Consider the following 14,942-nt stretch of genomic DNA (forward strand, 5'->3'; position numbering starts at 1 on the left):
TTTTTATCCACTGGTTGTTCAAGAGTGTTTTGTTTACTAATGACATATTTGTCAATTTTTCAGTTTTCCTACTGTCCTGTTATAGTCAGAAATGATACTTGGTATGATTTTGATCATTTTAAATATCTTAAGATTTATTTTGTGACCCTAACATGTCATCTATTCTAGAAAATATTCTAGGTGCACTTGAGAAGAATGTGTATTATGCTGCTGTTGGGTGGGATATTCTGTGTGTGTCAGTTGGGTTCATTTTTTCTGTAGTGTTGTTCAAGTCCTCTGTTTCCTTATTGATCTTTTGTCTAGATGTTTTACCCATTATTGAATGTGGAGTACTAAAGTCTCCTACTGTTTTTGTATTGCTAACTATTTCTCCCTTCAGTTGTGTCTATGTTTGCTTTATATATTTAGATGCTTTGATGTTGGGTGCATAAATATTTATAATTGCTATATATTCCTGATGAATTGATCCTTCTATCATTATAAGATGGCCTTCTTTGCCTCTTGCGATAGTTTTTGACTTAAAGTCTGGTTTGTCTGATAGAAGTGTAGCCATCCCGCTCTCCCTTTTTTATTTTTTAACATTTTCATGAAATATCTTTTCTATTCTTTCACTTTCAGCCTATGTTTCCTTAAATCTGAAGTTAGTTTCTTGTATACAGCACACATTTGTGTCTTATCTTTTTATCCATTCAGCCATCCTATGCCTTTCAAGTGAGGAATTTAATCCATTTAACTTTAAAGTAATTATTTGATAGGGAAGAACTTATGGCAGCCATTTTGTTAATCATTTTCTGTTAGTCTTGTAGTTCTTTTGTCCATCTTTTCCTCTCTTTTTGTCATCTTTTACATGGTGTTGAGTTTTTCTGTTGATAATCTTTGATTCCTTTCTATTTTTCTTTTGTGCATCTTATATAGGTATGTTCTTTGTGGCTACCATGGGGCTTACATAATGATCTTATAGCAACCTATTTTATTCTGATAACAAATTAAGTTCAATCACATACAAAAACACAACTCTTTTAATTCTCCCTCCCATACATATATTTGTCTCAATTTACATCTACTTATATTGTATATTTAATAAATAAAATATATTATTTATAAAATACTTATATTTTATGTATTAAAATATTTTTACATTTTTATTAGAATTAAAAGTGATTTACCTACCACCATTATGGCATTACAGTTCTGTATTTGTCTATATATTTACCTTTACCAACAAGTTTTATGCTTTCTTACACTATCATGCTGCTATTTAGTATCCTTTTGTTTCAAGTTGAAGAACTTCCTTTAGCATTTCTTGTAGGCAGGTCTATGGTAATGAACTTCCTCAGCTTTCATTTGTCTGGGAAACACTTTACCACTCCTTCATTACTAAAGGTTAGTTTCATTGGGTATAGCATTCTTGGTTGATATTTTTTTCTTTCAGCACTTTGAATGTATTATCTCACTCCCTTCTGCTCTATAATGTTTCTGCTGAGAAATCTGCTTATACTTTTATGAAGTTTCCCTTTTACATAACAATTCACTTTTGCTGCTTTCAAAATTCTCCCTTTGTCTTTGATTTTTGAAAATTTGATTCTAATGGGTCTTGATGTGGATATGTTTTGAGTTCATCTTGAGTTCATCTTTTTGGGGTTCTTTGGGATTCTTGGATCTCATATCCCCAGATTTGGGAAGTTTTCAGCAATTATTTCTTTAAATAAGCTTTCTTATCCTTTTCCTCACCCTTCTCCTTCTGGAATTCCCATAATGTTTATATTGATCCACTTGGTAGTGTCTCATTAGTCCCTTAAGTTTTCTTCACTCTTTTTCATTGCTTTTTCTTTTTCTTCCTAAGACTGAATAATTTCCAATGATCTGTCCTTGAATTCACTGATCCTTTCTTCTGTTTTTTATAGTCTGTTGTTTAACCCCTCTAGTGAATTTTTCAGTTGTATTATTCAACTCCATGATTTCTATTTGGTACTTTTAAAAACTATTTTCTATCTCTTTGTTGAAATTTTCATGTACTATCCTAGCTTCAGTGAGCATCTTTATTACAGTTATTTTAAGTTTTCTGTCAGATAAATTATATATCTCCATTTCATTGAGGTCAATTTCTGGAGATTTATGCTCCTTTTTGTGGAGCATATTTTCCTGTTTCATCATCTTAACACTCTGTGTTGGTATATTCACATTAGACAAAGTAGCCTTCTCCCCCAGTCTTCAGAGACTGCCCTTATACAGGAAAAGACCCCCACAAATCAGCCCAGGCAGACTGTGGGGCCTCTTAATACTCATACTGGTCCAATCAATTTTTTATTGTTGTTCTTTGCAGCCCCAGGCATCTAGGGTATCCCAGATCCTGTCATTACACCAGGAAAAGTGAGACTGAAGCCAATCCTTTGGGCAACTCCCAGAAGGATCAAAAGCCAATCCTTTGATGTGTGGACCAACTCTTTCTGTCTGCAGGGAGAAGGTGGAAAATGGAGATTTTGTCTGCTTGCTCTGTGTTGAGCTGGGGTGCAGTAACTATGGTGGCTAATGATCTAAGCTGCTATCTCTGTTTTCCCCCAGTTGGCTAGATTATACCATACCATCAGCACTCTGAGACAGGCAAGACAGAAGCCAATCCTTTATGTATCCCTCATACAAGCTGGGGCATTGGTTGCATAGATCTACTCTTTTCCTCCTCTGGGAAGAGCTGGGAGTTGAGGGTCTTTTCCCAGTTGTATGGTATTATGTTTAGGGTAGGAATTCTGGCAAGCATGCATTCTGAATATGCTAACCAGCTTCAATGAGTCTGGTTTTGCATTCACCAGGGGTGCAGGAGTCTTTCAATTAGTTGCTGGACTTCTCACAAAGGAAATTTTTCCATGAATTGTTCCTGAATTGGTATGTTTGGGAGGGGAAGGAGGGTCCAGGACTTCCTAATCCACCATCTTGCTGATGTCAGTCTGTCGTCATTTTTTAATTGACTATTTATATTGTTCCCAGTGTCACTAATTATTAGGTAAATATAAGTTGAAACTGCAATGAGATATCTCACATCCACTAATATAACTACTATCAACACACACACACACACACACACACACACACACACACAACCAGAACATAACAAATGTTGGTAAGGATATGGAGAAACTGGAACGGTGAGAATGTAAAATGATGTAGCTGCTATGGAAAATATTAATAATATGGCACTTCCTCAAAAATAAAAAATAGAATTACCATATGATGCAGCAATTTCACTTCTGGGTCACATTCAAAAGAACTGAAAACAAAATCTCAAAGAGATATTTGCACACCCATGTTCATAGCAACACTATTCATAATAGCCAAGATAAAAAAGCAACTAAAAAGTCCCTTGATGGTTAAATGGACAAGCAAAATGTGATACATACAATGAACTATTATTCAGCTTCAAAAAGGAAGGAAATCCTGGCATATGCTACAACATGGCTGAAATTTGAGGCCATTATGCTCAAGGAAAATATATCAGTCACAAAAAGATGAATACTATGTGATTCCACTTGTATAATATTAGGTATCTAAAGTAGCCAAATTCACAGAAACTAAAGGTAGAATGGTGGTTGCCAGGGCCTGGGGAGAGAGAGGAAAAGGGAGTTGTTTGTGTGTAGAGTTTCAGTTTTCTAAGATGAAAAGTTCTGGAGATTAGTTGCATAACAATGTGAATGCAGTTAACATTGCTGAATCATACACTTAGAAATGGTTAAGATGGTAAATTTCATATTGTTCATTTTTGATCAACATAAAAAACATTTTTAGACAAAATTTTAAAAAGTAATCTAGTTTTTTGACAATATTGCCTTCATTAAAAATTGATCAGTTCAGTCAAAATGGCTAAAATGATAATATATCACATTTGGCTATTGAATTTTATTCTCTTTATGATCACCTAATTAGTTAACAGGACATACTGTTTTAGGGACTTGCTTCATTAATTTACTAGTATGCCTGCAGAAGACACAACCATAGTCATGTCTGAAAAAAATAAAATATTCATTAAAATTTTTTAAAAATACAGTCATCCATTCTGAGAAAAACTAGACAGGATAAGGGTAAACAATGAAGAGAGAATTGAGGTGAATAAGAGTAACTAAAGGGACACTGGGTTACTTTTACTGAATCCATGTGGAAACTGACCAAACCTATCTATCCATCCACCCTGGAGTTTCAGGCTCAATACAGTGTGGCACTCTGCCCAACTTTCATGTTGTCTTTTAATCAGATTCACTGGGAAACAGGCTTTGAAATGTGTTAGTCTTACCAGGACCTCAAACAAACTTGCCATTTCTTGTCAATTCAGTCAGTAAAGTGAACAAATGTGAGGTTCTACCGAACATCCTCTCAGTGCAAATCTGTTTGGACTCTATTATGACAGAAGGTAGGAGAGTTAACACAGCTCGGAAGCAAAACCATAAATGTATACTCTTGTACCTCCCAAAGGAATGTTAACTATTTCTGATACTCCTTGATAGTAACAGCAAAAATAATGCATTCTCCAGATCAATAGCTGCATACCATGGTCCTGAGACCATGTTGACCTGCTCTAGCAAAGATTCTACATCTGAGACAGCAGCTGCAACTGGTGCTACCACTTGGTTGACTTTGAGGTAGTCCACTATCAACCTCCAGGATTTGCCAAGTTTCTGTTGTGGCCAGACTGATGCATACTTCAGGTCTTTAAAGGTGGCACTAATCCCTGCCATTCCTTCAGATGCAACACTGATTTTAATTTACTATTATGGCCAAGTCAAGTAGTTTCAGAGTCCTCTAACCGACTAGTTCTTAACGCCACAGTTGAAATAAACAATGTGAGGGTCCTGCTGACTACCAAGTTTGTCTAGTGGTACTATTTAGGGATCAGGGAAATGATCAATGGAGGTGTTGGGTTCCCGAGGAAACAGACTCTTAGAGATTTGTGTTCAAGGAGTTTGTTGAAGAGAACTGTCAGCATTAACACCTGTGAAGGATTATGGGAAGCAGGATTTGGTACAAGGGAGAAGTTGAATTATGATGCAGTTGCAATAGTGGCCTCAGTCAATTCCACAGGGAACTCTGAAGCTGGGACATTCCTGCAGAGTTATCTCATACTGAGGCAAAGGGGCCAGGCTTTTTTGTATTCCTTCATTGATAATTCATTGCATTAGCATGCCACAGGGTAGGCAGCTCCCACAGGCAAGGGGCAGCTCCTTTCAGCTGATAGTAACCCCAGGAAAAGATATAGCTGTGAGTCATCAGCAGGTAATACCTCTGGCAACTGAGAAAATAATGCCTCAATCCTTTGGGGAAATATTGGTAGTTCATTGTAATACCCACTACTAGGGTTCCCAGATTTAGCAAATAAAAAACAACAAACAAAATATTGCATGGGACATACCTCTACTAAAAAGTTATTTATTGTTTATCTGAAATTCAAATTTAGCTTGGCATCCTATGTTTTATATGGCAACACTATCGACAACACATGTATTAAAGGGCAAGTAAAAGAAAGAATTTTAAGGGTATTAATGTCTTTCTCCTTTTGGAATCATATACTTTAGATAGTATTGATCTCACACTGACATGGGAGATCAAAAATAGGAAATGGTTAATCTCAACAATTTTTGTTCTATTCAGAATCCTGAGGTTATCTAATTATAGGGATTCAATGCTCTCACTGTGTTTTACCATAGGAAGAAGTAGGCTTAGAAAGAATACTGTAGCAATATTAAGGAGGCTGGATTATGGGAAAGGCACAGTACATAGTACATAGAAGAGAGAAAGAGCTAGAGCAGTGGCAGTGGGAATGGAAGGGAGGGGATGAGAAGAGACACCACTGAGATAGATTCAAAGAATTTACTGACTGCATGATGTACAAAAATAGGAAGTGAACAGAATCTAATAAATCATATTCTTTTGATTTTAGGTAGTAGAAGACATAAAAATGGTACAAGATATTAATATACATAAAATAAAAAAGAAATAAGTTTCGAAGGAGAAAATTAAACACTTCACATATCATTCACCAGAATGTATAATATATTTGAATAAATTAACTAATATATTACATCAAGCTGTTGTTATTGAGCAGGTGATCATTTTCCATTAAATATATTGCACCTGAGATTTTATAGCTATTTTTAACCACCTGCCATTTCTACAAGCTGTACTCAGGATGTTAAATTATACCTGTAATTTTATTAGCTAAGTATATACAAAAAAGTCCTGAGATTTTCAAAATTAAAATCTTAATTGAAAGAAGAGTTTATATTTTAAAAGTGTGTTTGTCTACAATAGCAATTCCCAACTCTATTTCATTTAAAATATTTATTGTGCATTATCTATATTACTAAAGAAGCTCTTAGAAAGTAGTTCTGTTCTTTTCCTTTAATTGCACAAAAGGAGAACGCTATGGTTTGAATTTGTCTCCTACAAAGCATGAGTTGGAAACTTAATCCCCAATGCAACAGTTTTGGGAGATGGGGCCTAATGGGTAGTGGTTAGGTCATGAGGGCCCCACTCTCATGAATGAATGAATGTGAATTATAAAAGGGCTCAAGGATCTGCATTCCATCGTTCCATCTCTCTCAACATCTCTCACGCTTCCTCCTACCACCATGGGGTGATTACACAGCACAAAGGCCCTTGCCTTATATGGGCCCCTCGATCTTGGACTTCCCATCTCCAAAACTGTGAGAAATAAATTTCTTTTCTTTATAAATTATCCAGTCTGGTATTCTGTTATAGCAGCACAAAACAGAAGAGGAATTACCACCACCGTTACCTTGGTAATGCTACCATTCTCACTGGTGCTCTCCCGCTTACTCATTTGATATTCTGTTGCCAGTTGATTCATCCTGAACCATGACATCCATCACATTACTCTGGCATTATTTTCTAATTCTGGGTAATCAATCCATAACCACTAACAGATCTATTAAATCAGTGTGTGCATCATGACAGCTGAACCCTCCATAGCATCCTCAAATGGGAGATTGCTTACCTATTTAGTGTGGGCTGGGAGCAGAACAAATATTAGAAAGTCAATATAAATAAGGTTTATTCCTATTTTGCTTTAAAATTCTAAAATGCAATATTGCCTATGCATTCTGTGGTTAATTTCAGTTATCAATAACTTAGCCACAATTATTAGCTTCTGGGGTTAAAATAACCACTATTGACATCAATCAGTAAATAGAACAAAATCTGGTTAATCCAATTGTGTTCTACCAATCAGAAATTGTCTTTTAATAAGCATTGCCCACCATCACCTATATTTGCTAACCATGCTCAGCAAAGGAAAATGTATGTAATACATGTAGATATAATAATTAAACTGATATTACTAAATCTTATTTTTGTATTATGTATTTTTTGTTCAAAAGAACCATTCAACATTTTACTGTAATTATTTGTAAATCAGTAATTGTTAACTTGCAATACCTGTGTGTAGTTATGCATGACAATCTTTAAATAAGATGGCTTTTCCCTGGAATTGAGTATATTTCTAGACTAACTTCTTGCTTTGTTAGATTTTTTTTGGTATGTGTTTAGTGAATACAAAAATAGCTTGTCATGGCATGACATAAATAGGAAGGCAAATATGCTATTGAAAAAAATTTAATGTAATGGCATTTCAAACTCAAAGAGAAATTATTTTTACATTATCCATTATGAGTTTAGATTTTTCAAGGTTTTTCTCACTTTAATTTATGTAATGAATGTGTATAGCATAGCAAATCACTACGTCAACCCAATGAATATAACTTTCTTGGACCTGGGTATTTTCTGTGTACCAAGCAAAATGTAGGTATAGTTGTTGAAAGTTGTTTCTAAATATTATATTAACTCCCCTGTTGTGTAATTGTTGTGGCCAAAGATAAGATCCAAGAACAATGAATTTAATTGTAATTTAAATGGTTACATTACATTAAAGAGATAAGTGAAAAAAATCTTACCTCTCAGCTCAGTGGTTTATTAGGAGCTTTCTCTGATTATTTGTTCTTAAGATCACCTGAGTTTCACTTTTCAATCAAAAGATAACAAGTACTGTATACCTTGTATCGCATTAGTAATAAGTTCTGGTTAAAAAATAAAAAGGAACTAATGCTTCGAGAACGTTAAATTGTGATGGAACAATATAATTGTCAATACTTAACTTTTATGCTAACTCTATTCTAAGTACTTTTCTCTTAATTCTCATAAAAATTTTAGGAAATATATTCCATTGTTATCCTTATTTTAACAGTTAAGAAAACTGAAGTACAGACAAATTAACAGTTAACCACTCAACCATACTACCTCCCTGTTGGATGAGCTGCCCCTCCTAATGAAAAGAACCCACATAAATGGTGCCTCCACCTCTGTGTGATATATTATCCAAGTAAAACCAGAATTCCAATTGTCCTTAACTCTCTTCCAGTGACAGCCTACGCTGACAACATAGGCTAAGTTAGACACTCCTCCTGTCCTATACTCACCTCTCATATAGCACTTGATATGCTGATCTGTCATCATTTCTTTTCTTTTCATTTCCCAATTGATTATAATTCCTTAAAGCAAGGACTATTGAAAGACTGGCATACAACACAGTGCTTGGAATATAGTGGGGTTCATTAAATATCTTTTAGATGAGTGAAGGCTTCTCATTGTTTGCAGGTCTGACTGCACCAAAACAATCATATCTACTCCACCACCACCAATGCACTACTATTACTCTTACATCAACTTTTACAATTCTCTACAATTTGACAAACTTCACATTTCTCTGTGAAATACTTTCAGAAAGCACATCAATAGCTACCCCAACAAACAGAATGTCTTACCTTCTAAATCTTCTTTCTCAAAGTGTGTTTTGAGAATAGAACGAGTTCCACCTCTATCCACAACTGCCTCTTCATCATTTCTCTGTAGAATAAGGAGAAAGATTAAATGATAATACATATATTCTCTGGATTTCAAAAAATATACCTTACCATGATCTAATATTTTGGGGTTTAATTCAGTCACTTAAATCTACTTGTGCATGAGTAGTCTGATTATCAAGTGTTGGTTTAAAAAGGAAAGTAAAATAAATTTGGCCACATATTCAGAGAAGGAATGTCGTTTGATTTCCTTGACATTGAAGGGAGTCAAACGTCTCAGTTGCTGTCATTTGTTAGTGAGATAAAATATAGAAAACAGTTATCCTGTCATTTAGTAACATACATTTTTATCCCTGATAAAGAATTCTTTCTTATTAAAAAGATGACATCTTGAACTATATAAGAAAAATATGCAAATCATTAGTATTACATCACTAATGCTATGGCAAGGAGAAATAATTCCACTGCCATTAATAATGGAATTGGGGTATCTAATCCCTTAAAAGCAATTAATAGCAATTATTAAGTAAATGACAATTCTAATTATTTTGCTTCAGTATAATGCATTTTATTCAAACTAAACAGTGAATTATAATCATTTGCATTAAACCTTAATTTAGTTTCCATATATATTTTTACCAATTTAGAATGGCCGGGCAGAGACTATGTCTCCCCAACATTATAAACATGCTCAAAACAATATACTCACTAATTTGATACTCATTGAAATAAGGGGGAGTATTGAATATAATCCATTTTGACCGTGCAGGAATAGACAAAACACAAAATATTGAATGAAGTAAAACATAAACTATTATATTTACAACTTTTATCTGGTTGTGAACACCTATGTAAAAATTGCCTTAAAAGTGAACACCGAGCACAGAAAGAGAAATGAAAAGATAGACTATAGATGAACAGTGTTTCCAAAATCTATTCCTAAGTCTATTCTAATATATGACTAGTAGGAAAGAAAAAGATTTTTGCTTCTTCTTTGAAAGTTATAGAGTGTGCTAATGAAGGAAATAAAAATAAACCAATTTTCTATCCATCAACTACACTGGAGTATCAGACACTGGGGACCTTCCTTTGTTTCATTAAGGAAGCGATCTTCGACTAAATGTCATAATATGTAGTACTGAAAAGTCAGAATTATGGGAATCCAGAGAAAAAAGAAATCAAGACCATGGAGAGAATAGAGAGAGAGGGAGAAAACAAACCTCAAACTTGGAGAATGTCTCAACGTTGGATAATTCTTATAAATAATGAAGAATTAGAGTAAGTAGAAGGGAAATAAAAAAAGAATCAATAACATCAAACTATACATAGACATTTTTTGAGATGATGCAAAATTATTTTCCAGTGTTGTTGTGCTTATACAACATGAACATTGATAACCTTGAGAGGGGGGACATATAAGGAAAATGCCAAAGTCAAAATACAATCAGGCAAAACAAATGAGGTAATCTATAGTGAAGAAATGAGGAAAGAGATTACAGATCTTGTCTTGAAAGACACTGCTGATTCTCATTAAGACTAGCCCCACCAACTCTCTTTGCTTTTAGACCTATAACTGGACTTAAGTTTTAGTGGGCCTCGAAAGGTGAGGTGTAAAATGTGACCCACAGGAGTTGAGCTACATTCCAAAATAATGGCAAAATTTTATAATTTATACAGATAGAAATCAGGGGAATATGTGTGGGAATGGATATTAAAGGAATAGAATAACAGTGGAAGGAATATAAAATAGGCTCAGGCTCAATTTATTGGTATGTGCCCACTAAGCAGAGATTCTAGATTTAATGTTGCAGTTCAAGGGGCTCTGTTTAGTTAGTTGGTTGAAACAGGGACCAAAAAGTAGGCTACACTAAATGAAGTTAAAATTCCAGAACTGCTTTGATGTACCATAAAGGAAATCATACGAAGGCTTAATGAGATTGAAATGTTAGAGCTCATCATTTAAGTCCTGCTTGCCCATGCCAGGAAGGTCCAGAGGACACAGCTTTCATCATGATTGTGAGAAATAAGTTTATGATGAGAAGCCCAGTACCCTTGAAGAGCTCTGTTGTCTCTCTTCTCTTTAGGTCAGGAATTATAATTTGAACTGCTACCATCAAACTGGGATCCTAAAGCACAATGGGGGTAATTAGATCCCAGGGGGACAGGGGCCAACAAACAGCACTTAATCACCAAAGACAAGATGGGTGTGGTTACCATACGGACAGCAGAGTCAAAACAATAATCAGCACAGTCTGATTCACAGAGACCTATGGAATTGGCTAGCTGATCAAGGTGACCCTACAAGTGAAATAGATAGGCAGTCTACTAAATTCTTATTTGATCTATAGAAGTAAAAAGTTCTAGGTCAGGGGAACAGAAGTCTAACTTGAATCATAAAAAGAAAGAGTGATGGCCTATCAATCAATTCCTGTACTTGAACCAATTTACGGACTCAGAATCTGTTGAATAAAGGAGAGGCCAGGTCCATTTGAGGAAGGATCCTGCTACATTGCAAAAATTTATAGTCTTTCTCACAGTCTTCCCAAAGGGACATTCCACTTTTTACCAGGGCGACTGTACATTGGGGAAAAGGAAATAATCAGACCTTTGGAGGACTATTCGACACTGGCTCTGAATTGACACTAATCCCAGTCAGAAAATGTCACTATTGTTCATCAGTCAGAGTAGGGGCTTATGGATGTTAGGTAATCAATGGAGCTTTAGCTCAAATCTATCTCACTGTAGATCCAGTGGTTCCTGAACACATCCTGTGGTTATTCCCCTAGTTCCAGAATGAATAATTGAAAGAGAAATAGATTATCATTAGAAAAATCTTCAAAATTAAAGTAGAGATTTCTTTTTCAAGTTGGTTAGAACTTTGCCTGTCTGAATGCTAAACGGAAAGTGTCAATACAGAAGAGAAGTGAGATGCTAGAAAAGAAGTAAATAAAAAAATCTCCCTGACCCAGGTGCCAGGAATAAATATAACAGTGATCTAAGGTCTAAGTCACTAGAATTAAAGATAGGGACTCCCTTCTTTCTGAGATTTGAGAGAAATGTTTGGAGGGTGTTATATAGTCAGAGGTATTCTGAAGAAAAAAAGAGAATGGTATGTGAGGAAGCATCTAAATAAATGATCTTCTTTTGGGGGGCAACTGAGAGGTGATACAATCTTCCAACAGTGACAAAATGAGTACATGAATAAATTGAGTCATTGAGAAGAATAAAAATTCAAAATCCCTTTTGAGAATGATATTTTACTGGACATTATTGGGACCTTTTTATGGATAATCAGAACAGATAATTACTCCCAAATGCTCTAATTTGAGGTGATCACGGCAAAAGATTCTCAGAGAAAAATATCACAATATTTTCAACTTCTTTTGAATAGAGCATTAAAGACAATTAAAACCCCAGTACGAACAGAGAATAGCAAGCTGCATCATTCTTGGACATTAATAACCTGTTTCCAATTAGCTTTTCTGATTAGTTTACTAATCTCTTAGAAAATTCTTCAGGGAAACAGATACTGGACTAAATGAGGTGGGAGGTATATGGTTAACTGTTTTCCTAACTATTTATAAGGACATAATAAACAGCAGTGTTAAAACACTGAAGAGATGTTACAGTCAGGTGTCTAAAGTGGGGAAAAGTTTACCTAATACCCATGATGTTTTATACCAAGTGAAGTCTAAAAATTCTTGTATCTGTGAAAAAGCCTGTATTATTTATATATATAAATGTTTTATAATTCCTGGACATAATCTTGATAATTATTTGGCCCCCATGTTTTAGAAATTAGTACTTTCAGGTAAAGTATTATAGACATATTTCAACCTAGGAAGATCAGTTTTCCTCTTTACACACAGCAAAGTATACAGTGGAGGGACATGTTCATTAGCATGTGGTCCTGTGTCTTTCTGACATGTGCTGAAACAGGTCAGAGTTAAGGAAACATAAACTATGAATAAAAAAAAATGGATATGAAAATAAGATTCAGAGGCCATTCCTCTGCTCTTGGGCAAAGTTTTAAAAATCTAACAGTTGGTTTTGTTTGTATGTTAAAATTTCTTTGCCTATTCGGGCTCTTTTCTGGTTCCAAAAAAAGCATAGAAATATTTTTTCTATATCTGTGAAATATGACATTGGTATTTTGATGAGGATTGCATTGAATCTGTATATCACTTTGAGCAGTATGGACATTTTAATAATATTGATTCTACTTATCTATGAGCATGATATGGTTTTCCATTCGTTTGTGTGATCTATGATTTCTTTCCTCAGTGCTTCATAGTCTTTGTAGAGATCTTTAACCTACTTGGATAAGTATATTTCTAGGTATTTTATTTTCTTTGTAGCTATTGTGAATGGTACTGAGTCTTTGATTTGACTCTCAGCTTGACTGTTATTGGTACACAGAAATGCTACTGAGTTGTATACATTAATTTTGTAATCAGAGACTTTGTTGAATTTATTTATGAATTCCAGGAATCTCTTGGTGGAGTCTTTGGTATTGTCTAGATATAAAATGATATCATTAGCGAAAAGTTATAGTTTGACCTCCTCTTTCCCAATTTGGATGTCCTTTATTTCTTTCTCTTGCCTGATTGCTCTGGCTAGGACTTCCAGCACAATGTTGACTAGAAGTGAGGACGTAGGCACATTTGTCTTGTTCCAGTTCTTAGAGGGAAGGCTTTAAACTTTTCCCCATTCAATATGATGTTGGCTGTGGATTTGTCATATATGGTTTTTCTAATTTTGAGATATATTCCTTCTGTGCCTAGTTTGTTGAAAGTTTTTATCATGAAAGCTTGCTGAATTTTGTCTAATGCTTTTTCTGCATCTATTGAGATGATAATATAGTCTTTGTTTTTGCTTCTGTATATGTAGTGAATCACATTTATTGATTTACATATGTTGAATCATCCTTGTATCCCTGGGATGAAGCCCACTTGATTATGGTGGATTATTTTTTTTTATGTGCTGTTGAATTCAGTTTGCTAGTGTATTATTGAGGACTTTTGTATCTATCATCACAAGGGATATTGGTCTATAGTTTTCTTTTCTGTTGTGTCCTTTCCTGGCTTTGGTATCAAGGTGATGCTGACTTCATAGAATGAGTTGGGGAGGATTCTCTCCTTCTTGATGTTATGAAATAATTTCTGCAGTATGGGTACCAGCTCTTCTTTGTACATCTGCTAGAATTGGGCTGTGAACAAATCTGGAGGCATCACATTACCAGACTTCAAACTATACTACAACACTATAGTAACCAAAAAAAAGCCTGGTATTGGCACAAAAATAGAGACATAGACCAATGGAACCGAATAGAGAACCCATATATAAAACTATCTACATGCAGCCAACTGATCTTTGACAAAACAGACAGTAATATACACTGGGGAAAAGAAGACCTATGCAATAAATGGTCCTAGGGAAATTTGATAGCCACATGCTGAAGAAATGAAACAGGATCCATCTCTCTCACCACTCACAAAAATTAATTCAAGATGGATAAAAGACTTAAATGTAAGGCATGAAACTGTAAGAATTCTAGAAGAAAATGCAGGAAAAACTCTTCTAAATATCAGCCTAGGCAAAGAATATATGACTAAGACCCCAAAGGCAATTGCAGCAACAACAAAAATAAATAAATGGGACTTGATTAATTTAAAAAGCTTCTGCACAGCTAAGGAAATAATCAACATAGCAAACAGACAACATACAGAATGAGAGAAAATATTTGCAAACTATACCTCTGATAAAGGGCTAATATCCAGAATCTACCAAGAACTCAAACAAATCAACAAGAACAAACTCCTATTAAAAAGTGGGCACCATCAATACATGAGTGGATTAATAAAATGTGGTATGTGTATACCATGGAGTACTACTCAGCCATAAAAAATGATTAACTACCTATTGTATTATCCTAGATGGAGCTGGAGCCCATTCTTCTAAGTGAAGTACCACAAGAATTAAAAAACAAACACCACATGTACTCATCATTAAATTAGTACTCACTGATCAACACTAATATGCACATATAAGAAGTAACAGTCTTAGGGTGGCAGGCAGGTGGGA

General features: G+C 34.8%; 1 protein-coding gene across 4 annotated transcripts in view; it reads right to left on the reverse strand.

The window, feature by feature from the left end:
* The window catches only part of SLC4A10 (solute carrier family 4 member 10), a 304,278-nt gene that overhangs the window by 169,406 nt on the left and 119,930 nt on the right, over positions 1 to 14,942 (reverse strand). For all 4 annotated transcript variants that reach the window (XM_045558894.1, XM_045558891.1, XM_045558893.1 and 1 more), the window contains exon 2: positions 8,820 to 8,901. In XM_045558894.1, coding sequence (XP_045414850.1) covers positions 8,820 to 8,901 — 82 coding nt within the window. The remainder of the gene's footprint in view (positions 1 to 8,819; positions 8,902 to 14,942) is intronic.

This window comes from Lemur catta, chromosome 8 (assembly GCF_020740605.2).
Source record: "Lemur catta isolate mLemCat1 chromosome 8, mLemCat1.pri, whole genome shotgun sequence".
Lineage (NCBI taxonomy): Eukaryota > Metazoa > Chordata > Mammalia > Primates > Lemuridae > Lemur > Lemur catta.